This window comes from Leptopilina heterotoma, unplaced genomic scaffold (assembly GCF_015476425.1).
Source record: "Leptopilina heterotoma isolate Lh14 unplaced genomic scaffold, ASM1547642v1 Lhet_95, whole genome shotgun sequence".
Taxonomy (NCBI): domain Eukaryota; kingdom Metazoa; phylum Arthropoda; class Insecta; order Hymenoptera; family Figitidae; genus Leptopilina; species Leptopilina heterotoma.
The window spans coordinates 1,106,584-1,134,519 of record NW_025111202.1 but is presented as its reverse complement, the minus strand read 5'-3'; the positions used below and the strand labels follow the sequence as shown (position 1 = coordinate 1,134,519).

At 30.1% G+C, this 27,936-nt stretch overlaps 2 protein-coding genes across 5 annotated transcripts in view; one reads left to right on the top strand and one right to left on the bottom strand.

The window, feature by feature from the left end:
• LOC122512148 overlaps window positions 1-27,936 on the bottom strand; it is a 73,090-nt gene that overhangs the window by 6,344 nt on the left and 38,810 nt on the right. The window lies entirely within an intron of this gene.
• Window positions 331-27,832, top strand: LOC122512149 (LIM/homeobox protein Lhx5). Of its 2 annotated transcripts, none has more exons than XM_043627843.1 (8): window positions 331-509; window positions 10,004-10,193; window positions 21,166-21,398; window positions 22,590-22,799; window positions 24,449-24,690; window positions 24,802-25,087; window positions 25,218-25,406; window positions 26,402-27,832. In XM_043627843.1, exons 2-8 carry the CDS (start codon window positions 10,021-10,023, stop codon window positions 26,515-26,517), a joined length of 1,449 nt encoding a protein of 482 aa, XP_043483778.1. In that variant the 5' UTR covers window positions 331-509; window positions 10,004-10,020; the 3' UTR covers window positions 26,518-27,832. The 2 variants fall into 2 exon arrangements, with proteins under 2 accessions (XP_043483778.1, XP_043483777.1); XM_043627842.1 differs by having other exon boundaries at window positions 383-509; window positions 25,239-25,406; window positions 26,402-27,830.

The window sequence follows — 27,936 nt, the reverse complement described above, 5'->3', positions numbered from 1 at the left end:
AGGAGAACAATTACAATGTGGATAAGTGATTGGAAATGCTGTGAAGTGCTTTTTTCGTAGAAAATATTATCTTTTGTATAAGTTGAAAAAAGACTTATTCATTTGTGGGAGAATTATTTAAAGGAATTGGATGCAAGAAACATTTAGTGGAAAGAGAGAATCTTTTGAAAGTGTTTATATTGATTAAGTGCGACGGTTAGTGCAATAGCCGGCTTCTGGGATTAAAACGGCAGTAAAAGTGGGTGCACTGGGGCCCTCGGGACCTTTCGGCCGATACGGGCCTGTGGAGGGTGGGCCTGGTTGTGCTTCTGGGCCCGTCGACGCAGTAGTAGGGATAGGGGTGGCCGCAGCAGCGGCAGGGGAGGTGGAGGGCTACGGTGGCGCCGTTGGAGCGGGTGGGGGTGGTGGGACCCCTGGAGGGGTAGTGGCCGGCACCCCCCGAATAAGGGTTGCGACCCTCGGGGGGTCTTGTTGCGCACCCCTGCCCGTCACCCAATCCCACAACATAGGTGAGCAAATTCGTTATCTGTCAACAATAATCTTATCGCATCAATTGCATATATATGTATATATGTTCAGTCCAGTCGGGATATTCAAAACATCTAAATCTGGGGAAGCTGGGGAATTTTCACGAAATCACGTGAGAATACAGTAGAACGAAATTTTACTGTATTTATTCATAAGGAAATGAACAAATATACAAAAGTGCTGGTTCGAACTCTTGCAGGATCTTGATCCCCTTAATCCCATAATATTCTGCGGTGATTTTAATGCCCACTCTATGTCCTGGGGTGCAACATATGACTCTGCAAGGGGCATCGATCTTGATGATGCGATAGAATCTTTCGGGTTGGTTACTCTGAATGATTCGGTTCCTACCTTTATTAGTGCTCCGGGGAGAGCTTGTAACAATCTTGATTTGATTTTTGTTTCCGCACATCTTGCTTGTCTCTCCACATGTGAAGTTGTTGATGACACATATGGATCCGATCATCTTCTAATTAAAGGAGATCTAGATGTCACCCCTAGGTATATCAAGTCATTAACTAAACGATTAAAAACAACAAAAGTATCGTGGGTAGATTTCTCCGAACAAATGACTATTGTTGCTCATGAATTGGAAAGTGAATTAGAAAACGGTGCCGATCCGATTTGCATATATGATGAGTTTACTGACAGGATTAGGTCTGGCTTGAAGGACAACGGCGCGTATTATCCTTCTGAGAATGCTGGTAAACGCAAGTCTCAACCACTTTGGTGGGACAATGAATGTGATTCTCTTATAGATAGACGTAGACATGCGAGGAGAGATTTTCTAATTAATCAAAATCAGGAAACAAGGGAGAATTATCGTGTCATTGATAACAAAGTTAAAAAGTTACTGCGGAAAAAGAAATCCAATTCTTTTAGAACTTTCTGCAATAACATCAGTCCTTCAGATGAACCCAAAAAGATTTGGAATACCGTTAGATCATTTTCGAATAGGAATCTGCCTTTGACTACTAATGTATGCAATGACCCCAATTCTGAGATTTTTGTCGCGTTGCAGGACGATTTGGTTAAACCAGATATTGTCCCTACAGAGCTTCCCATCAGACCTGTTCCTAACAACGATCCTGATCCTATGAACCAATTTTTCACTGAGATGGAATACTCGGCCTCTTTGTCTGTATGCAAGAAGGATACTGCTCCTGGTTTGGACGACATTTCATATACAACAATAAAAAAATTGCCTCCAACCGCACACAAATTAATCCTTAAATTGTTCAATAGTTTTTTTCATAAATCACAGTTTCCAACTCAGTGGAGAAACACAAAGGTTGTTTTTATACCCAAACCGGCAGGAAAAGGCTATAGGCCGATCTCCCTTACTTCCAATCTATGTAAGCTTTTTGAACGTCTTGTTCACAGACGTCTGGAACACCTCACGGAGAATGGCGACTGGCTGCCAATTAACCAATTTGGGTTTAGACGAGGAAGATCTTGTATCGACTGCGTTGCAAATGTTGTAACCGATATTTCGCATGGATTTTTGAACGGACAGGGTACTCTTGCTATGGCTCTGGATATAAAGGGCGCTTTTAGCAACCTACTTCCTGAATCCCTATATCAAAAACTTACTGAGCTTGGGGTACCGGATAGAATCCTAAATTTTATCTCCTTTTTAACATCCAAAAAACACCTTTACTTTGGAGCTCTGGAGGACGGATATAGAATATCGGGTGTTGGTGTGCCTCAAGGAGGTGTTCTATCCCCCCTCTTATTTAACCTTGCGTTATCTGGTATAGGTTCCATACTTCCAAGGGGAGTCAAATTCTCTATGTATGCGGATGACATTTTAATTTATGTCAGGTTTAAAAACATTCAGGATGCACTCGCTCTCCTCTTAGAATCAATCCATTCACTAACACCCTGGCTAAAGGACCTTGGTATGTCGTTCTCTTTGCCCAAGACTCAGATTTGTGTTTTCTCTCGCTCCAAGGATAGATATGATGGGATTAATCTGACTGATGATGATTTCTCTGTTCCTGTTCAGTATGACTTGATGTATTTGGGAATCTTACTTGACCGTAAGCTTTCCTGGCAGAAGCATATTAGGCTTATTGCACAGAGAGCACAGAAATCTATCAATATACTCAAAGTTATAGCAAAAATCACATGGGGGGCTAATCCGGTCTCTATGATTATGGTGTATAAAGGTCTAATCAGGGCACACCTCGAATGGGGCAGCCCTCTGTTTATGTCTACATCCGCTTCACATCTAAAGATCCTAGATAGGATACAAAATTCTGCACTTCGAGTCATACTCGGATGCATGAGCACCACGCCTCGGAATTTTCTACTGGCTGAAATCAATGAACCCCCCCTTTCTCTTAGGCGTGCAATGCTCGCAGAAAGATTTGTCTTAAGAAACTATTCCTGGAAACAAAATCCTTTAATACCAAAATTGCAGTCGTTGCATCAAAGTACCTTAAGCACTAAAAAGACACGTGCATACTTCGGTAGATTCCCGCTTATCTGTACTTATTCTAGATTATCTAATATGACAAAGAACCCAGTACGATCGCGCAAACCCCTTCTACTCGATTATTCTTGGAAGGAACTTACCTTCCATATACGGGTTGACCTTGAGACCGGTTACGTAATAAAGCAAAGTAATTCTCCAAACACTTGCTTTCAATCTATTGTTGATCAAACTTATTCGAATTATTATGTTTTTTATACAGACGGTGCTAAGTCAAAGAATAATGGAAGAGCCAGCTCAAGTTATGTCTGTCCGGGGGTGGTTGAATTTGGTGTTAGATTGAACGACTTCTCGACGTCGGTAACTTGCGAAGCATATGCGATTTTATCTGCTTTGAAATATATATACAAAAATAAGATTGCTAATTCACTAGTCGTCTCGGACGCGAAAGGAGTTTTGTCGGCGGTGAACAACAGATTTAACCATACGGATCTGCATCAGCTTGTGCATGAGATTGTACAACTTTCAATTAAAATTATGGACGGTGGCTCGGTGCTTCGCTTTTTATGGATTCCTGGACACTCTGGTATTGCTGGCAATGAATCTGCAGACGGAATTGCTAAGAACGCTTTGGGTTTTGAGTTTGGTAGATTTCAGGGTCTTCCAAGTAAGGATCTCCTCGACACCATAAGAGAGGACTTTAGATCATGGCAGTATAATGTCTGGCCTCCATGTCCTGAACTCGCCTCAGGCAACGCGTATTTTAGACTGATAGGAAAAAAAACCCCACGTCCTTGGTTTAAAAATATACATGCTCCTCGTAAACATCTCAATTTAATTACACGTCTTAGATGTGGACATATTTGTACAAGCGAACATTTTACAAGAATGGGTTGGAGAATTGATACAGCATGTGTTTGTGGGACTGGTCAAAGTAGTCTAACACATTATTTGAGGGACTGTCCTGTTCTTTCTGCTTCCAGAACATCTCTTTTTTCGTATTTGAGAACTAAACTTACTGATTTCGATCCCGTAATACCAGATCTCACACCTTTGGTTTTTGATCCAGACCCTAGATCAGTTCGACATATCGGAAGATTTTTTATCGATAATGGAATTATTCTTTAAGAAATTTGGGAAGCAACAATATGTTACGAGATATTATTGAGAAGGGCGGAGGCTTTTCCAAGGAACCTTTTTAGTTTTCTTATTTTTTCTTTTATTTACTTATTTGTTTTTTTTTTTTTTTTTTTTACAATTTAATTAAAACATTAAATTAATATTTCACTCTACGTTCAAATGGAACACTCTCGTTTGAGATATGTTTTAAGCTAATCATAAGTAGGAATGGAAATTATACCCTTCCTAGTTTTCTTTTTCTAGTTTTATAATTTTAGATTTAGTTAAATATTAAGCAATAGGATAAGTATGTATATAATAGAGAGAGAGGAGGAAAATGTTAGTAAGTTTAATTTACGGAAGTAGTAAACGATTATAAGCTTAACTATAAATGAGAAATATTAATTTAATCTTTTATAAGATGTTCCCACACTGGTTACTGGTACATCATAGCTTGACATAAGCATATATCAACATTTAAAATTCCCGCTCAATTTTTACCCTTCCTTGCCGCAACATACATGTGTAATGCGCTTTAACGTGTGGATCACCAATCTGGACCATGGATGTGAACTGCATATAAGGACTATGGATAAAAACTGCATTCTTACATAAATATACCTGCACATACCGTACTCTACCAAGTTACGAACATTATAAGTGATTTTTTTATTGGCTAGTTGTTCCATATCTATGGGACCAGAGGCCATTTAACCAAAAGAAGAAGAAGACCTGAAGAGGACAATATATTCTGTCGAAACATGTTGTCCTTATAAAATAAAGTTTTTTAAAATAACATCTGTTTAAATCCGTTCAAAGGCCTCTGACACAATAGTTATTAATGTTTTTTAAATCTTGAGAATAATTATTGTCAAAGAGCAATATTTTTCACAGAAGTATAAATTCAAATTTTGTATCCGTTATTCAAAAATAAGAAATCATCGAGTTTTTTTTTATTTAACTTATTCCTTAGTATCATAAAATTACTGATCCGAAACATTTTTGAAGAAATATGCAAAAGAAAAAATGTTATAGCAATTTTTATGACCGTGTCTTGTGATACGTTACGAAAACTTTAAACACGTTTTTTTCGAGAAAACATTTTTAAAAAGGGGAAGACACTTTTCTCAAAATGTACTGAACCGATTTTAAAAATCAACAATAATTCAATTTTTTATCTATAAATATGAAAAAATATAAAATATTAGAGGTTTGTTGTCTATAGACAATATATATATAAATATAATATTTCATATTTTTACCCTCTCTGTTATTTTGTACGGGGTAATTTATGTAAAATAGGTATTTTGCCCGGAAAATGCCTCCCCGAATAAATGGTACCTTTTGGAAGACGCCACCTACAGGTGGCAAAATGGACTAAAATACTCCAAAGAAATTTTTTAATTCTCTTTTTGTAATGTGTAATAATCAAAAGGGAATTTTGCAAGAACTATAATAGATTTTTTACAGTAAAAGTATTAAAAAGTGTGTTTTTTTTACCAATTTTGCACCAGAAAGTCCCCTTAGAAAACAAAATTTAATTTGTAATATAAATTAAATTTGTTTGGTCAGAACAAACATTTTTTAATTTTTTTTACTAAAGTTCTAGTGGAATGTTATTAAGAATTAAGACTTAAATTTCCTATAAATTAATTTACAGCTGTAGGAAATAAAAACTTTGCTAACTATGTCGCTAGGGACAACATTCACATAACTTGATTGGCGAAATTCTACCTTAGCGACAAAGTGACTTATATAGTTTTTGTTTTGTATAATTTAAAGGAAAATCTTTAAATCTGAATATTATTAAAAGTTACTAATGAGATTATTTACAGATGACTAACAATTAGTGTAATTATATTAAAAAAATTAGTCATAAAAAAAGCTTATCAAAATTGGGAAAAGTTGTCCATGAGAATGAATAACAATTTTATTGATAAAACTTTACTATTTGTTAGTAGTATTTACTAATTCAGATTAAGAAGAAAAACTTGCATTCATATTAGTTAAAATGAAATGTTGGCAAAAACAAATTGTTTTAAAAAATTATTTGTACCTATCTTTAAGTTGACTTGACAAAATACTTTTTTGATTAAATACATTGTCAAGGAAAAGTTCGTGAATTTCAAGGAATTCCCATATGCCTATGAATTTTATTCATATAGGCAGGAAGAATAGAAAAATCAAATTTTTGTAAATTAAAAATATTTTTAATTTAATAAAACTTAAATTTACTTTTATTACCATCTGTCACTATGATTTAATATTAATTAATTGTTAAATATGGCAGCAACATACACCTTCGTCTTAATAAGGATTTTCGTACCCTGAAAAAACTATATTTTTGAATCAAACATCTTTGTTATACAGTCAACCAAAAATGATCTTCGAATTAAACATAATAATTTTGATTCAATACAATAATGCGTTTGATTAAAAAAAATTACGTTTAATTCAATTAATAAAATATATTTAATCCAAACAAATTTTTTTGGTTGGCTACTTATTTTTGAATTAAAAAAAATTTTTTCTCAGCGTGGGGATCCTGGGTTAGCAAAAAGTCAGAAAATTTTTTTATCAATTCTTACTCAAAGTAAAAAGAAAAGCTTACAATTTTTCTAAGAATATCAAATTGAGTCAAAAAATGTAGCAAAATTATTGTTGCGATGCAATGTTTTGATACATTATATAGTTGTCTCAATTTGAGACTCTTATAGAAAAACTGTGATACTCTCAATCAAATATTCATGTAAATAGTATTCAAATTTAAAATGTACGGATATAATATATTAATGATTAATGATGATGAAGGGGGGGGGGAAGTTTAAAATTTCAAAAAAGGGGCATGTAGTTTACGACCCCTTACCATGACTGATATAAACAAATGTTGGTTCGATTCAATCAAAAATTTTGTTCAATTGATGAAATTCTTTCTTGAAAATCGATTTTCTAATACACAACTTAATATACAATTTTATATATTTCTTTTATATTAGAATAATATAATCCATTGAAGAATACCTAAGACGAAATTTAAAGTTTAAAAACAATCAAATTATATTAGACATTTTAGTTCTGTTTTGGATCTGAAAAAAAACCCGACTCAAAATTCATATTATTTTATTGCATTCCGTGAATTCAAAACTGGTTTGTGCTTATGATAATTAGTGTGACAAGTTATATTATAGTAGATAATTACTCTCGTTTAAACATATGTAAAATGATGGTCGGATCGCAATTATTATAGTTACAATGTAAATAATTAGTGACGTTATAATTAAATTCAATAATCAATCAACTCTCATATTAATATCGTAAGCGCTAATAGCAATGAACTGATGTAATAAACTCAACATAAGTTTAATATTATAGAAGAATATTTTGATTTATAAACTGTGGGAATACATATTTTATAAATCAAAATCAAATATTTTATGTAAAAACGCATGTATGAATATACAATATATGTATGAGACATCTATATTAACATCACTAATTATTACCCTTCATCGCCTGGTTTTTATTTCCTGTATAGATAAATTAAAAATTTCGTCTAATATATTAACCAAAACATCTTGAAACGGTTTGCCCAACATCCTGAAACCCAATGTTTTAAATCTGAATCAGTGAAAATTTGACTGATTTCAATTCAGCTGAATTGAAAGTGGACGACTTTTCTTTGATAAAACAGTGGAATTAAAAACTTAAGTCCAAAATGCAAAGACTGAAAAACGGCACATCACAGTTTTAATGAAATTCTTTTTAACAATTCAATTTTTTAAAATAATTTTAATAAAATTTTACGTAGAAATTAAATTAATTTCAAAAATAATTTATCAAAATTCAATTATTTTCAATATCTACTACATATATTTCAATAAAATTTCACAAAAGAATTCAATTATTTAAAAACAAATTTTAATAAAATTCGTCTCAAGAATTCAATTATTTGCAAAAAATATAACATTCTTCGCAGAAATTCAATTATGGTCTAAAGTTTAAAAAAAATTATCGTCAAAATTTCAATTATCTTTATAAATAATAAAATTTTTCTCTAAAATTCAATTATTTACAAAAATTTTAATAAAATTGTTGGCAAAATTTCAATTATTTTCAAAAAATTTGTTCAATTCAATCAAAATTTTTTTTTCAGAGATTCAATTATTTTTAATACAATTTTTAATTTAATTTCTAAGAAAGAAATTATTCTTAAAAATATTTCATTTCCTTTAATTATTCTTAAAAATGTTATTAAAATTCGTCAAAAAAATTTTAATTACCTATTTAAAAATTTTTTGATAGAATTCTTCAAATGAGAGTTCAATTTTAAAAAACATTTAATTCTTCAATAAATTATATTTATTTTTGTATTTAAATAATATTGAATTCTCGTAGAATTTTCTGATAAAAATTGATTTAAATATGAATTTCAGTTAAAATTTTAGATAATAATTGAATATTTTAATATTCATTTTAATATTTTAATATTCAATTACTATTATCTAAAATTTTAATTTTTGAATCAGTAAAAATGGTTTCGAATTTAAATTAGTGATTGACTTTTTGCTTTAGAATTAGCAGATTTTACTAATAAATAGTCGTTTCTACTAATTTAATAGTAAAATTTACTGATTCAAAAGCAAAAAGTCAGTCACTAATCCCAATTAGTAAACATCTTTACTAATTCAAAATTAAAAAAAAAATTATTATAGAATATTTTTATAAATAATTGAATTTCGAAAAGGTTTTAAATTACAATCTTTGAATGTTTCAAATTTTTATACTTTTAACTAAAAATTGTGTAGATTTAATGTTTTTAAAAAGTTTAATTATTGAAGTTTTTTTTTTAAGTTATTTGAAGTTTTTATTTTCTAATATATATTTGATTGAAGAATTTCCGAATAATCGATGAAATTTCGTAAAATTGAATCGGAAACAAAAGGATTTGAAAATTTTCAAAGAAATTTTTCAAAAATTATTAAAAATAATTAATTGAAAGAAAAATTTTAGTTAAAAATTCTGAAAAACAATAATTCAATTGAAGTGATGAAAGTAATTTTGAATAAATTACAATAACAATATTATTATATTAAAATAATGATTTTATCAGTCGATCATCATTAATTATTATAAAACATGTAGATATCGATTGCTCCCAGTCGAAGACTCGGAGTGATCGATTTCTTCATGTTTTATAACAATTTTTTATAAGTTGTTAAATTTCAAAAAGGTTTGAATTTGAATCTTTTGAAGAATTTTAATTCCTATGAAAAAATAATAATTAAATATTTATTTAAAAAAGATAAATATAGCAATGCGAAATACAGTATTATATGAAAGTTCCATGCATTTGTTAAAATTTATTGTAATTATTTAATTTGTAGAACATTTAAACTTGACATTATTAAAACAACTCTTCATTTGTCCGAATTTTTATTTTCAAGAATATTGTTATTTGATAAGAAAAAAATAATTGTCAAAAATAAATTCTACGGATATTAAAGATTTCTAGAAATTATGAGATTTTTCTAAAAATAGTCCGTAATGGCTTTATATATAGGTGAAATATAATGGATTGACCCTAATTAAAAAAAAATATTAAATCAGATAAATTCACAAATAAATTAAACTTTTTAGGCAATATTTTTGGTTATTATCATGGTACAGCCTCGGTAATTGGTACACTTACCCTATATTATGAGCGCATACAGAAAAATATACCAATCAATATATTATTGATTTTTTTGAGAGTTTGATGATGAATCTAAGTTCTGAACGTTCCTATGAGAAAAATTTATCTATATTGGTTCCTTAAATTAAAATTTGATTGTAATAATTGAGATTGATTTTATTTGCAGTCATAGTAATTTTTGAAAACATGTATTTTTTAATATATCAACAAAAAATAAATGTTTCTAGGGAGGTGCGGTTTGGCGATGCTCCTATCATGCGCGGGATGCGAGAAACCAATTTTGGATAAATTTTTGCTGAATGTTCTGGATCGAGCTTGGCACGCAGATTGTGTTCGGTGTTGCGTTTGCGGGAGTGCACTTCAAGACAAATGTTTTTCCAGAGAAGGGAAATTATTTTGTAGAAACGACTTTTTCAGGTAATTTTTTCTTCATTATTTATTACATTATTAATACTCTACAATAATTTTTAATATCAACCAAGTGATTTTGAGCTCCGAAATAGATTAGATTCAAACGCTTTATACAATATTTTTCGAAAAGTTGAGGAACTGCTGTAATTTCGAGATGATTTGTCGAAAATGATAAGATATGTGTTTTATTTTAAAAAAAGTAAACAAAACTTGAAACTGAGGTGACTTATAGGTACGAAGAACGTGCTTGAAACAATATACCGTGCAAACCTCATCTATGAATTCAATCTTGCGTTCGAAATGACTATTTAAATATTTTTTTCTAATTAGAATATTGCAAAATCTAAAAAAGGCTAAATTGTCTCAAATCATAAAAAGCTGTTAAACCTTGAAGCGTTTGTAAATCTTTTGGAATGCAATACCTTCTCAATAATGCATATATATTACATATACATCTTATCAACTCTTAATTAAATAAAAATAATGAACATATATGTATTCCTAAAATAATATTAACACTGTAGCAACAATTCGCGAGCTGAAGCGCGCGACTAACTTCTTACATACTTTTATAAAAGTAAAATTAGCAATTTTAGAAATAGAACGTAAAGATTTGCAATTTAAATTTATTTTCATAAAAATAAAATATGAATTTGGAATATAGTTTTAATATTATTATAACTATAATAATCATCTATTCTGACACAGTGAATTCAGGGAAAAGTCAGGGATATTTATTAAAAGTACTGAAAAATGTTAAATTTTTAGAATTCATAAGAAAATTCTGAATTTTTGTGCCTTACAAACTATGAAATTATTATTATTATGTTCAAAATTTGAAAAAAGAATCTCGTCAAAATCCCAATTATATCATTATAGCTAATCAAATTCTTCTTCAAAATTCAATTATTTAAAAATTTTTTTTTAAATTCTTGTTAAAATTTCAATTATTTTCAAAAAATTTCCTCATTTCAATAATTTATTAATTTTTAATATCTCTACTATTTTTAATGCAATTTTAGTGAAATTTCTTGAAAAATGTAACTATTCTTAAAAATATTAAAATTCGCCAAAAATTCAATTTTCAATTTAAATTGTTTAAAAATTTGGTAATATAATTCTTTATAAGAATTAAATTTTAAGAAACATTCAATTATTCAATAAATAATTTATTTTTGTATTTAAATAATTGAATTCTCGTAGAATTTTCTAATAAAAATTGATTTTGAATAAGTTACAGTAACAATATTCTTATAATATAAAATAATTATTTTATCTCTCGAACACCTTTAATTATTATAAAAAATGAAGAAATCGATCACTCCGAGTCTTCCACTACGCTAAATTATTTAAATAGAATAATTTTTGTAAATTCATAAAATAATGTATTTTCAAAAATTATTATTATTATTATTATTTTTTTTGTATTTTTAAAAATTTTTTATTTTTTTATATTTATAGATAATTTTTAAAGATGAAAAAATAGAATTCTTTAAAATATAAAATTTTACACAATTTCCAATTGTTTCAATTTTTTAAAATTATTTTTGTGAATTCAAATATATCTTCAAAAAATTTCAATTACTATTTTTCAAAAACCTATATACTTTTTACAGAATTTCCAAATTATATCTTTCAAATTTCAATCATTTTTGTAAAATAAATATTTAAATACTTATTGTTCTTTATTTGATTAAAATTTCGAAATAATTTCAATGTAAAACCGCACTGGAAAGAATTTTTATGAAAACTTGAACTGCAAGTCTTTCATAATTCAATTATTTTTTTTTTTACAATTTTTGAATATTATTAGGTATTCAAAACTTTTAATTTTTAAGGAAGCTAACAAATTAATAATTTTTTATATATTTAAATATTCTGATACTTTTACAGCAATTAGAATTTCAAAGATTGAAATTTAATTATTTTTATAGAATCTTACTTTAACACTTCTAATTATTTTCTAAACTTTTAACTGAAATTCTTTTTTAAATTAATTCTTATCAGAATTTAATTATTTAAATACAAAAATAAATAATTAATTATTTGTAAAAATTGAAACTGTACCTTTTTATTGAGTTTTTGAAATATGGGGTTAAATTTTCTTACTCGACTAACTGCAAACTTTTAACATAACAATTCCAACAATTCGACAATTCGAATAATAATTTTAACTGATTTTCAGTCAAGTTTCACTGATTCAAATCGTGAGAATAGTCACTGAAAATCAGTCAAATTTCATTGATTCGGATTTAGAGAGTTTATCACGGACTTTTCAGATGAAATCCACTTGCAATCTTTGTAATAACGAATCATAAAAATCCTTGACATTTTGCGAGATCATGCTTCAACCACGAATACCGCAATGAGTAGTGTGGTATAGGTCATATCGTGTCATTCAAGTTTTTCATCTTTTTTTAGAAAAAATATTCTTCAGGAATTAGCAAAATTTTAAAGTGCACAAAACAGATTCTCAAATGTCTTGTCGTCGCTAATTATGTATCAATAAATATTATTATTGTTGATTATTTGTTATAAAACTTTATTATCCCTTCGTGTGACTTCTAAAAATGATCCGATGCATACATATATATGTATATGTATATATAGAAGAAGAAGCTGTAGCGAAGGAATGAGCTCTTTGATACTTATACCAACGAGTGTATAACGAACGTTGTATATACTTTACGAGCCACTTTGCATCTCAATGAAAAATTCATTAGCTTGAACCAAGAGGAAACTTGAAACATTATCGGACGCAGCACCGATTGGTTGTCTAAAGTTTTTAAGGACTGGTTCACCTTTGATCAGTGTGTTCAAACAAAATCAATCATTACAACAACACCAATTGTTCTATTGCATAAGAAATATAAACATTTTAAGTTCAGATTTTCTTCTAGGCGGCCATAATCGACTATATCGAGAAATTATAAAGGAATTCGTAGTCTTTTGGTGAATGGTGATTTAAATGGAATTCCGATAATATCCGCACGTACAAATTTTTCTTCACGTTCTATTTCGGGTTAATACAAACCAAAATTTTATATAAAAATTAAATTAAACACTGTAAAACTTACTTGGTGAAAAGTCGTTTACTACTCTCTAAATCTGAATTAGTAAAAATGTTTACTAATTTCAGGGTGGCCGCAAGTCAGGGAAAAACTGGAAATCAGGGAAAAGTCAGGGAATTTTGATCGAAAGAAACCACAAATTAAAAAACTTTGATACTTAAATGTCAATTCAGTTTTTTATTTAGACGTTTTTGTAATATAACTCATTATAATAGTGCCGTCATATTTTTTATAAATTTGGACCTTCTTACGGACATTTTAATGTAGAATATTAAATAATTCAAAAATTTGTTAGTCAGGGAAAATCAAAAATTAGTCAGGGAAAAGTCAGGGAATTTTGAAAATAAAATTTTGCGCACCCTGAATTTAAATTATTGACTGACTTTTTGCTTTTGAATTAGTAAATTTTACTAATAAATTAGTAGAAATAACTATTTAATAGTAAAATTTACTAATTCAAAAGCAAAAGGTCAGTTACCTATTCGAATTAGTAAACATTTTTACTAATTCAAATTTAGAGAGTACACTGAAAAAAAAATTAATTGATTCAAATAACCGATCAATTGACTATTATAAATTAAAAATTACTTGAATCAAATATAAATATTTGATAATAATATTATATAATAATAATATTTAATTGATAATAGTCAATTAATCGGTTATTTGAATCAATTAAATTTTTTTTTCAGTGTAACTTTTAAGAAAATAATTGAATTGTTTCGAAGATTTTTACAAACATATTTGACAATAATTGTATTCCTATAGCTTAAATATTTTTGGGCTCTTGAAAAATACTTTACTTAATTAATAGTTTCCACTCTTTGGTAAAAAATCTAAAATTGTCAAAAATTCCCAAAAATTCGAAAAACCTAATTTCTTAAAATTCAACATTTTTTCTATTGTTTTATGGCATTTAGCTTAAATATTTTTGTGCTCTTGAAAAATACTTTACTTATTTAAAAGTCTTCCCTTTCGGTAAAAAATCTAAAATTGTCAAAAATTCTCAAAAATTCAAAAATCCGAATTTCTTAAAAATAAACATTTTTTCCTCTCTTTTATGGGATTTAGCTACATTATTTTTGTGCTTTTGGAAAATACTTTACTTATTTAATAGCCTCGACTGTTTGGTAAAAAATCTAAAATTGTCAAAAATTCTCAAAAAATTCAAAAAACCGAATTTCTTAAAATTCAACATTTTTTCCTCTCTTTTATGGAATTTAGCTACATTATTTTTGTGCTTTTGAAAAATACTTTACTTATTAAATAGCCTCGACTCTTTGGTAAAAAATCTAAAATTGTCAAAAATTCTCAAAAATTCAAAAATCCGAATTTCTTAAAAATAAACATTTTTTCCTCTCTTTTATGGGATTTAGCTACATTATTTTTGTGCTTTTGGAAAATACTTTACTTATTTAATAGCCTCGACTGTTTGGTAAAAAATCTAAAATTGTCAAAAATTCTCAAAAATTCAAAAAACCGAATTTCTTAAAATTCAACATTTTTTCTTTTCTTTTATGGCATTTAGCTACATTATTTTTGTGCTTTTGAAAAATACTTTACTTATTTAATTGTCTCCACTTTTTGGTAAAAAATTTAAAATTGTCAAAAATTCGAAAAACCGAATTTCTTAAAATTCAACATTTTTTCCTCTCTTTTATGGGATTTAGCTTCATTATTTTTGTGCTCTTGGAAAATACTTTACTTATTAAATAGCCTCGACTGTTTGGTAAAAAATCTAAAATTGTCAAAAATTCTCAAAAATTCAAAAAACCGAATTTCTTAAAATTCAACATTTTTTCCTCTCTTTTATGGGATTTAGCTACATTATTTTTGTGCTTTTGGAAAATACTTTACTTATTTAATAGCCTCGACTGTTTGGTAAAAAATCTAAAATTGTCAAAAATTCTTAAAAATTCAAAAAACCGAATTTCTTAAAATTCAACATTTTTTCTTTTCTTTTATGGCATTTAGCTACATTATTTTTGTGCTTTTGGAAAATACTTTACTTATTTAATAGTCTCCACTTTTTGGTAAAAAATCTAAAATTGTCAAAAATTCTCAAAAATTCAAAAAACCGAATTTCTTAAAATTCAACATTTTTTCCTCTCTTTTATGGGATTTAGCTACATTATTTTTGTGCTTTTGGAAAATACTTTACTTATTTAATAGTCTCCACTTTTTGGTAAAAAATCTAAAATTGTCAAAAATTCTCAAAAATTCAAAAAACCGAATTTCTTAAAATTCAACATTTTTTCCTCTCTTTTATGGGATTTAGCTACATTATTTTTGTGCTTTTGGAAAATACTTTACTTATTTAATAGTCTTCACCTTTTGGTAAAAAATCTAAAATTGTCAAAAATTCCCAAAAATTCGAAAAACCGAATTTCTTAAAATTCAACATTTTTTCCTCTCTTTTATGGGATTTAGCTACATTATTTTTGTGCTTTTGGAAAATACTTTACTTATTTAATAGTCTTCACCTTTTGGTAAAAAATCTAAAATTGTCAAAAATTCCCAAAAATTCGAAAAACCTAATTTCTTAAAATTCAACATTTTTTCTATTGTTTTATGGCATTTAGCTTCAATTCTATTAACTAATTCTTGTAAAGAATTCTGTCAAAATTTTTTTAAATAATTGAATTTCGGAGAAGAATTTTATTATTTATAAAGATAATTGAAATTTGGACGAGAATTTTTTTTTTAATTTTTGAACATAATTAAATTTATGTAATTCACGAGTTCAGTTGTTCTTAAAAGATTTTTATTTCAATTCATTAAAAATTGATATTTTCTAAGATTTCAAATTGAAACTTTTGAAGCTCATCTATATAGCTATGAAGATTGTAAATGCAACTTTTATGAAATTTTATTAATTTTGAAATATTTAAGTAAAATTGCGCATTAAATAATTTCTAAGTAATAATTTTATGATAGTTCTCCAAGAATTAAGTTATTTAAAAAAAATTATTGTTATAAATAGAAAAAATTGAAGGGTTTGTATTACAATGCTTGTCAATTTCATAGTTTCTGAGACAAACAGAAAACACAAAAATTTAGAATTTTCTTATAAATTCTAAAAATTTACACTGTAAAAAATTTAGGGAGTTAACGGACTCGGGAGTTGGGAGTGAAATTTTTCGAGTTAAATATCAACTCTAAAAGAGAGTTAATTTCTAACTCCCTTCATTCAACACCCGCGCGAGTTATTTTTTCCTTTGGGGAGTTAGCATTTGGGTGTGAAATTTTAACTCTCTTTATTTAACTCCCCTGGCATTAACTCCCTAATGGGTGCGACTTTTATAGATCCCCCGGGGGAGTTAAAATTTAACTCCCTTTTTTTACAGTGTAATTTTTCCCAGTTTAATAAAAATCCCTGAATTTTCCCTGACCAATTCTAATTTCCCTCACTTTCCCCTGAATTCCCTGACATCCCTGACCTGTGGCAACCCTGTCCTTAGCTTATCAAATTTTGAAAAATAAAAAATAATTAACTTTTTTTTTATTGCTTTATACACTGTAAAAAATTTAGGGAGTTGACGGTCACTGGAGTTGGGAGTGAAATGTTTCGAGTTAAAAATTAACTCCCTTTTTGGAGTTGATTCTTATTCTTACCGTGTAAATTTTAACTCCCAAATGAATGCGACTTTTATATAGAATCCCCTGGGGAGTTAAAATTTAACTCCCTTTTTTACAGTGTATTTTTTAACTTGTGAAAATTTGAAAATGCTATTTTATTCATATACGTTCGTCGATCGATTATAATATTTTACGCGCTCGTACCTTAAAATTTACACTACGTAAAGTGTTTTTCTTTTGCTTTTTTTTGGCTCCTTTGCGGTCTTTTTCTTTCGTTATTATTATATTATTTTTTTAAGAAGTTGGCGGCTCATTGCCTGCTCGGACTCGTTCGACTTTGATATTACACAGTTTATCGCCGTCTACTAGACTATTATACGACGACGAACCGGAACCCTCCAAGTATCCAGTCAAAGAAACGGTATAAGCGATTATGGTAACCGGCCCCGTGACTCGCGGGAAGGCCCTTGAAGGCCGATAATGGTCCATCTCCGAGGCCGGGACTACAACGAACGATGCCCCTATTCACCGCAGTCATCGCGGTGGGACTTGGAGGTCGAAACTCGAACTTGAAAATTATTATTAGGGCTTCAGGGAGGAAATGGCCGATTACGGGACCGAACCCAAAAAATCGATTGCCGACATTTAGGGGACGATAGAAGATAAAGAAAATAAATAGTTTGCGTTATTACAGCCTTGAGAGTTTAGTTTTATCCACTCCACTTTCGGTGGAGAGAACAAGTTAAATAAAACATTTATATTTTTATTTTCATGCTTTTTAAATAAGAAAATATTTTCAAAAATTACTGACTGTAAAATCAAAGTCATAGAAGTAATAATGTATAAATATGTAATAAAATTTAAGAACAATCTTTATACTTTTAATATACCTAACAATAAGTTTAATGTATTATTTGAGAGAGCCCTACTCTTTACAAAAATTTTATAATTCAGGATAAGAGCCTTGAACTGTCAAAATGAAACTCAAATTCAAATATATTTCAGCACTGGGCGTGTTTAAAACCGCATTTCGAAATTCCCGCCACACGCAAATGTTTAGTTTGTATCGCGTATAAGAAACATTTTAAGCTATAAATATGTTATTCCGCCTCTTTGAAAGTGACGAAACTGCGCCAAAAATTAGATGAACTGATAAAATTAACATTAACACACATGGAAAGAAAATGCATTTAATTATAATTCAGGGTGGTTTAGGCTGCAGCATCACAAGACAAGTTTCCCAAAGAAGTTGTGATTCATTCATCAAGCGAACCTTCAGTGGAGTATTTTCCACTCTAAAGTTTATGGAAAAAAAATTTTTTATACTTTACAGAAAAGCATTGATACATTTCAAACAATAAACACAGATTTAAAGGATTCGCTTAAGAACATGTGGTCACGTGACCACTGAATAACATGTTCTTAAGCGAATCCTTTAATTTATTTTTTGAAATGTAAAAAATAATTTTCATGTAAACTATAAAAAAATTTTTACTGTCGCGAGAACCGAAGTCGTTTTGGATATTTTGGACCCAGGAAGGGTCTACAACCACATGCAACTGAGAGAATGTGTGTGTACGACGTCTAGGCCCTTCTTCGAGCGAACTTTACTTGGTTCCTCGAGACGTCGAAACTCGAACGTGGAAATATTATAAATGTGGCATGACCGTTCTTCGAGAGTTGGTTGGGCGTGACGACTGAGCAGTCGGCAGAAGACGGCGCAGGTTCCCTTCTCAGAAGGTTCAGCCATCAGTGAGATTCATAAAGAGGATGTTTTTGCCAACCACTTCTATATACAGGCGGTTCTTGCGTCATGTACCTTGGAAAGAAGATGTACTCTAAATTTGATTCTAATCTCAGAGCAATGACCTGATATACTTGAGTTTTCACTTGTTGAAAGCAGATCAAATTATTTGAAAAAAAGGATAAGAACTATGCACGTAAACTAAAAACAAAGTCTGTAGATTTTTGAGGCTAAGTCAATGACGTCAACTCCTCCACTAGATAAGGATGCAAAATTATGTAAGCTGCTTTCTACTTCTCCAAGATCGATCGTGAATAACGTAGATCGTTGGTAATTTTGATTTTTTATTCTGGAAATTTCTTGCGTATCGCAAATTTTCAAGTTGAACTAAAAGAGAATTAAAGGTTATTAGCTGTGCCACAGCAAACTTTGTTGGTTAAATTGGGAACAACTAATAAGTTTGCTACTTTCGAGATCGATTTAACAGCTGCAATTAAAAACCGTCTGCAATTCGATTTTATCCTAATATAAAATATGAATTTTGTACGGAAAAAATGGTAATGGCGCATAAAATTTGACTGTATGAATGACACTGATAGTTTGTTGATGTGATGTGTATATTTATATAAAAAGGTGATACACTTCGAACAAGCATGTGCTTTGTGTAATTTGGTTGTAATTAGAGGGTGAGAAAACAATCCGTTGTAGGTAAAAGGACTAATAACAGGTCTGCTCTAATAACAGGTTCACAAAAATTCTATTTAAAGAATCCATTCAAGCAAAAGGAATCTCTTTTATGTCAAGAGCCAAACATCTGGAACAAACGGAATTCTTTGAATGGAATACTTCGTACAGGTTTTGCTAAATGCCTTAAATTTCTTTCCTGTTCAAATAAGGATTTTTGAAATATAAAATTATAATATTTTTCCTTTCATTTATAATGTGTCATAGTAGTACTATGTGTCATATAGTTTACTATTATGACACATTATAAACAAAAAGAAGAATATTATAATCAAATCAGAAGCAAACTTGTCCGCAGAAATATATAAGTCAATATAAGAGACATTAACTATCAATTAACTACACAATTAATTTAGATATTCATTTACAAAAGTGATAAAAATTTATGAATTTCTTATCTTCTTTATTGGTATAAATTTGCGTGATATAGGATGTGATCCATACCGCGTACGGAAAAAATGACCCAACTGATTGTTTGTATCATGAAATGTGGCATAAGCGTAAATTGCAACAGATTTATTTTATTTGAAGCATTTCACACATTAAGACAAATTTTTTTTATTATTCAAATATTATCAATATAGACATAATGGATAGCAAAAAACTATACTATAAGGTTCAGTTTTTCTGCGTTAGTTTAAAGACTACAAATGATTATTTGGAGTGAAATTATGCATTGCATAAAACAATTGTAAAAACAGAAGATTAAAAAAAAAAAAAAAGTTGTAATATATCAGACACTGTACTTAATTTTCAAAATATATAATTGAGGAATATAGTAAATGTGTCTATTAACATTATGGCTGTGGTGTACATAAATCTGAAATAGTTTTACAAATCATTTGTCATTTTTTCCGTGCATATCATATTTTAGGTTGAAAATTTTGAGTCAGAAGTTTGTGGTTTTCAAAAGACGGTACAAAATAAGACCATGACAAAGCAAATTGTGTCGGTCACACTATTATATATATATATTTGCTCGCGGTTCTTGTAACTATTTGTATATATTTATTATTTTTTGTTTGCTTTCTCCAACTATTGTTCAAATGAACAATTAGATCAATAATTTACTTTGATAAAAAATCGCGATGATAAATAAACCTAATTATAATTAAGCTGAGGAAAATAGTCATCAGTGTCTTATAATTATTCGCGACTTTAGGAAATTTTTTTTAATTTTCGAGAAAAATCATGCTTTCTGTTATTTTTTTTTGCATAGTATTTGTAAAAATGTTACCGCACTTTCATTCATGATCAGAAGCGTTGACATGCGTTCGAAAATTCTTTTGGTTGCTTTACGAAAGATTAAGTGTCATTAATATTCATGATCGGAATCATTCAAGTTTTTTAGAGATTATAAAGAAGCAATTCAAAGATTAATAGTTCTTGGTAATTATTAAAATTTTTTACCGCATCGTCGAGAATTTTATATTTGGAGAATGCGAACTAGATTCTAAAATTAGAATTTTTTTGATATTATAATATTTGTTTGAAATAACATACTTTTCAGGGCATGACCTTTAATTTTCTTTTGCTCTCTAACGGTCTCAGGCGAAGAATATACGAAAATCACACCTGTTGACTTATTTCGGATAAATTTGAGTTACATCGCGTTACATCATACATCTGTTTCGATTTATTGAAGCTGAAAATTTTATACACACATAAAGCGTGAAACTCAATATCTATATATACAACTTGAAAAAACGAATGATGACTGTGAAATGCACACTTTTCGGATTATTCAACTTTTTAATGTGAAACGTGACTCGTAGATTTTCAAATGTTTTAATATTAAACTTGGATGGTTAATTTAATATTTTTTTTTGTATCTTTGCAGACGTTACGGCACAAAATGTGGCGGCTGTCTAGAAGGAATCAATCCGTCGGACCTTGTAAGAAAGGCGAGAGATAAGGTTTTCCACCTGAATTGTTTCACCTGTTTAGTTTGCCGAAAACAAATGAGCACTGGTGAAGAACTTTACGTCTTGGACGACAATAAATTTGTCTGTAAAGAAGATTATTTATCAGGAAAACCCTTACCGGTTGCACATCATGTCCACGGGCACCATGGTAATTTTCAAAAATAATACATTTTTCTAAAAATTAAAAATGAAAGGAAAAGAATTTCTCAAAATCTATAGGTCGAAATATGGTGCACATTTTCTCAAGTGTACCAATTTCAAAAGTAAAAGCACAATAACTTTAATACAATTAGTGATTACTTTGACCACAAAATATTAGGAAATTTTATTTTAAAAATAAATGTGCTGGGGGAAGAGGTTGAAGGTTTTGGTCTAGTTTGAACTGTAGATTTTTCAAAAGATCGTGGTTATTATTATTCTAGTTAGAATTTATTATTTTCTTGATTTATTGCCTTGGAAAACAGATTAGTATAGATATGTTTATATTTACCAAATGTCATTTTTGTCATAAAACAAGCAAGCAAAAGTTAAAAACGAAACTCTCAACTCGAAATTGGCTTCGATTAACTTCTCATTTTACATTTTCTGGAAGGGGTGTACAAGTGTCCGTAAATTTCTCTTGCCCGACGGAATGTGAGAAAAGTCGACTTTTTCAAGTCCCAAGATCCTATTTCTTTCTTTTTTATTTTCAAGTAAGGGGCGGGCATCTCGAGAAGATCAGGGGTCGAAGAGGGAGAAGAAGAAGAGGGTCACAGTTCAACGCGTTCGACGCGAGAAATTTTACGGACCAGGTCATTCCATCTTCTATTCTCAAGCACAATTTTCGTTTAAATTTAAAATATTTTTTCTATGTATATAAATAAAAAATATGTTTAATGAATGTAATATTTGCTATACTTTTCCTAAAAGTATATGTCATTTTTTTTATTTAAAATCTAATGTAGAATTAAAAAGTAAAGAAAAATATTGCGGAGGACAAGTTTTGAATATAACAAAAAATTCTTGTTCTGAAAAGTATGTGATTATAAACTGCACTGTTGAGTGTCAAGGAAATATATTGTATACAACAAGGAAATAGAGAAAAGGATAGCAAGCTGTAAAAACATCAGTCTCCCCTCTTTTTCTAAATTTTCATGACAAAAAAACCGGGTTCCAAGACGAATAGTAAAGGTCGTTTGTTGAACACTGACATCTTTATGAGATTTTTGCTTTCTGGTTGATGAAAATCTTGAAAACACTGATTCAATGCTTAGTGAAATTGTACTAATTTAAAATGAGCGATCAACTTTTTTCTCAAAAACATAAAATTAAAATGTTGAAAACTTGCCTAAATTTATAGGTGGAGACTCTTTGATGGGTTCAGGCTCAGAAGATGAGGAGGATGATGGCAGTGGTGTTGGTCATCATCATCATCATGGGAGTGTTGGTGGTACTAATTTAGGATCACATAATTTGGGATCTGGAGGTCCAGGAAGTCATGGTGTTGGTCACGCCGGCGATTTGCCTCTCGGAAGTGATTCTTGTAAACAAGAGGATTCCGAAGATCAAGGTAAGTAATGTTAGTTTGTTTTTCTGTTTCTATTATAAACAATATATACATATAATAAGCTTAAGATTGTTACTTTCCTAATCTTATTTTCACGATTAAAAAGCTAAATACAGGCCTCGAACTAGGTCCGCAAATCTTGTAAAAGTCCGTAAATTTGTTTAAAATTCGTAAAAGTCAGTTTTAAAAAAAAGGTCCGTAATTTGATTGTAAAAGCAAAAGAATTTTGTGAGTGATCGATATCTTCATGTTTTATAGTTATGAAGAATTTAATTTATAATTTTAAGTAAAATGTTCTCTTATTTTACTCGCACTGGTTATAGTTTTGTCATTGGTCCGTAATTTTTTATTTTTAGTCCGTAAAGTCCGTATTTTTAAATACTTTCACATAGTTCGAGCCTTGTAAATAATCAAAGTTTCTCGGATACAGAGTTAATAATTATTTGTTAAGTTGATATATCAATTTTTTAAATAATAAAGTAATAAAAATAAAGCTGAAGAAAAATACACAGAAACTGTGTAAACACTGACACGTATACCACTGAAGGATTATAAAATATGTAGGTACATGCCTCTTATACATGCTTCATATTATATTCACTCCCTGCTCTTTTATCGGCATAACAATGAATTGGTAGGTACTCACATAACTAGTACTACTTCCACCAGGCTAGGGAGTCTTTGCGGTGCGACACTGTCCAAACATTTTCTTTGTCCCGTGGTTAAGTTCTCCCTAGTATAGATTATCGTTCACCCTATACATTTCAACGAAGAGCTACAATAATCCGATGGGGTTTCGATGTTTCTGAGGGTGCTGCGTTGTTAGTTTGATAAAGATATAAGAAAACCTCGTCCTCGTCTACCTGCTGACGTTTGTTTGTCCTCTGAAAAAGTCATCGTCTCCTTTTTTGATGGTGAGGTGACGAAAGTGACGAAAGTGACGAAAGTGACGAAAGTGACATTGCAAAACTTGATCTTTTTTCACGTAAAGAAATAAAAACATTTATTTTCATTTATTCGAGAGAAAAATCGATCTGACATTCATTTATTCTTCAATGCTCGACACTAATATTTTATATGTATATATTAAAGCAGTTTGTTGTACACAGTAAAAGAAAGTCTTTATTTTAAGATAAGTTTGAAAATCATCATCCAGTCCATTTTAGCAAATCGTTACCTTAATCTGCAAACCTTGTACTCCATTTGACGCAACTTTACTGTAAACGAAGAAAGTTGTCAACACGCACCCTTGTTTTCTATATTTTGAATTGTGATTTTTGACATTATTCATTCTGTTTGAAACATGGTTTTTAAATAATATGTGAATTTATTGAAGATGATACTTTTCGCATTAAAAAGTAATTTCTGACCTGAAGTGGAGTTACAAGGTTTGCAGATTAAGGTGGCGAAATATGTCTCCTTAAAAATTAAGGGCCAGTTTCACCAACTCCGATTAAAAGTTATTGGTTGACCTTAACCGACCAATCACGGGCGGTTAAACTGACTTTAATCGTTGATTAACTTTTAATCGGAATTGGCGAAACTGTCCCTTAAACTTTCTGACATGTGCGTCTCAAAATAAGACTCACTTCTTTTTACTGTGCTGTACATCCAACAAGTAGACTTACAAATTTTTGTGGAATGTGTTAAAGGTTCCTTAGACGGTGATCCGGAAACTAGAGATAGTCAAACAGAGAACAAAAGTCCTGACGGAGGAGCTGGAGGCGGTAGTGGAGACGGCGGTGCGGGATCTAAAAGACGAGGGCCACGGACGACTATAAAGGCGAAGCAGTTGGAGATTTTGAAGACTGCATTCTCGCAAACTCCGAAACCTACGAGACATATTAGAGAAAGCCTTGCGAAAGAAACTGGGCTTCCTATGAGGGTGATACAGGTACATTTCGCGCCAATTTTCCATCACTTTTTTCGTTAAAAATAGGACAAATGTTTTAGCTGCAAAATTAGAAAAATAACTATATAGCTTATTTGTGCCTCTATCCAATAGGTTTGGTTTCAAAATAAGAGGAGTAAAGAGCGTAGACTGAAACAATTGACGTCAATGGGCAGGAGTCCATTCTTCGGTGGCACCAGGAAAATGAGGGGATTTCCATTAAATTTAAATCATGGGGCCCTTGGTGGTGACGACGGGCCACCCCCGGGATTCCCTTACTTCGCGGCAGAGAAATTCGAGTTCGGCTACGGTGGTCCTGTTACGTTTCACCCCGACTTCTTCGGCGGTCACCCTCCACCCCACCCTCATGGTCCACCGTTCACTGGCCCTGGCAATCCAAGTAAGTTACAAACTACACGCTACTGACACTTATCTAAAGTTACGCACATGGAAACAACATTCAGAAACACTCAAAAAAAGTAAAACGCACCAGTACGGAGATGGACCGATATTCGACGTTCTTTGAAAAGTTGCAAATCTATTTTTGACAGGTTTAGATCCTGCGAGTATAGCAGGCATGGCAGCCGCTGCTGCAGTGGCAGGGGAGTATCCACCAACTGGTGCAGGAGGCGGGCCACCAGAATTTCTCACGGGGCCTCCAGGTCAAGGGCCCCAAGCACCCCCGGGCGGCAGCCCTGGCGAGTTTCTAGCACCTTCAGGTAAAAAAATGAAAAAATAAAACTTGCAAGAATATAGGATGACAGGGGCAAAAAGTCTACCGCACGAGGCGATGAGGGGCAGTCCATAAAAATATGGACCCGATTATTATACGGGAACTTGATTGCCATTGTGACCCTCTGCCGTTTCTCACCGCGGAGAATCGACTTCTTGACGTTTGTTTGCGCTCGGGTTGCACTCAAGCAAATCTCTTAGTGAACTCTATATTTTTTAACGATTTAATTACATCCATTATAGTAATGTCAACCATAATGATTCTATCTTTTTTAAAATGTACATAAATATTAATGCACATAAAAGGATTATGTGCTTTTATTGAATTAATTTGTTCAAATAGAATTTAACCCCCGGATCGTAAATGTAATTCAAATTGGGTTATGTGCTTCCACGATCCGGCAGTTCAATTATTCAATTTAAATTACCTGGCAAATTTTTCTATTTTGAGTTTCTAATAAAATGATTACAATATAAGATTCTGAGTCAAGAATCTTTAAATGATAAAAGAGTGTGGTAAAACTTTCCTAATCCCACATGGTTGAATAATGAATCATCAACATTAAGTAGCAGATGGTTTATTAAATTGATACACGACTTTATTTTGAAGATATAAAAAATAACTTGAACGATGTTTAAATACAAAATGCTTTATATAACGTAACTTAAATTGAAGTACTGCATTGCGCTTAAGTAGCAGAAAATTTTTGTCATTTTCTTATTTTTCTTCCTTCCCACAACATTCTTGGAATTGTTTATGAATTTTCCTATAAAATGTTTATGGAAACTTTTGTCCCATTTGTGAATAATGTTTAGTATTTTAATATAATTGAGCGCTCCAATGCAATAACTCGTTCGACGCTCGAAAGCTTTTCGTGCGTCGAACGAGTTGTTGCATTGGTGCGCTCAATCTAAAATAATTTTGAAAAAAAAGAAATTTTTTAAAACTTATTGACAATAAGAGACTTTCTTTCTATTGTAGGTGGCGGACAAGGAAATCCCAGTGGGGGTGGAAATGGTGGCGGCCCAGGTGGAGGGGGGGCTGGGAGCGGGTTTCCCGAGCCGCACCAGATGCAAAGCGAAGGCCTTGTCTGGTAGGACGTATATTTTTCGTTAAAGTGTACCATCTCGTTTAAATATTTTCGCGTAAACATTGTTACGATGACGAACTCAACTTCTTCTCCTTTTGTTAAAAATTGTTTAATAATAATATTTTTACAAAAAAAAAATCGCGGATCAATGTCTTTATTTGTGTTTATTGTAAAATAGTTAAACCATTACTATTAGGTACCATAATATATTATTATGAATACATTGAGTTTCATTAATGTAACTATTATTTCAATCAATTAATTTTGTATTATTATCATTATCAACATTAATTTTACATAAAATATTATATTAATATTTTGACGCCACTCAAAGGGACGTGTGATATTGATTGGTGATGATGATAATGATAATTATTATTATTATTATTATTATTATTATTATTATTATTATTGATTATTATTATTGATTATTATTATTATTAATATTATTATTATTATTATTATTATTATTAATATTATTATTATTATTATTGTCATTATTATTATTATTGTGTATAAATATTCAAAAATTTATCATGTAACATTGTACAATCCTTGTTATTTAGTTTGAAACGTCCTTGTAGATAAAAAATGTTACACGCTATAAAACATCAAATTTATTAACACACACACACACACATTACACAGATAAACGTAAAGAAAATTAATTTTATTGGTAAAATATGAATAAAATCAATAGAATTCTAACGACAATTCAATAAAGGAAGACTATTAATGTAAATATATTTGACAAACGTAAAGTCTCAAATTGATGAAATAGAATATAAAAAACAATGAAAAAGAGAAAAGTATATATACATATATTGCTGATGAATGTACACAACACACTAAACACTTGGCCACGAAGCACATTGAATATAAATATAATTATAATAAACCACGTATTTCCGTATAATTCAAAGTGTAAGATAAATTATTTCATACCATACATTTTTTTAAATAATTTGAGACTGAAAAAATAATGTGTTGTGTGTTGGAAGGGAAGGAACTTTCTTTTGTTTAACTTTTGCAGAGTTCAAACTGTCAAAACTAGTCAATTTTCAAGACGTCTTCTCAACAGATGAAGAATTCTTTCTTCTCCGACAGTTGTCAATACATACCAGAAACACAACACATTTTTCAACGCATTGTTTTTTCTGTTGAAGACGATTTTTTGTTATATTTGTGTATAGTTTGCAACATTCATTTTTAAAGTTGAAAACTCAAAAAATTTGGAATAAAAAACATGTATATTAGGCAACTATAAAAATTATAAGCGAAGTTGCAGAAATTAATCTCTTTTTCCTACTCCTCATTCACATATTTTTTTATTGAACATTAATGTAATATAAAATTAATATTAGATTAATGTAAATTTCTGTATGTACCTATAAAAATGTTTTATTTAAACCAAATATATATTTTT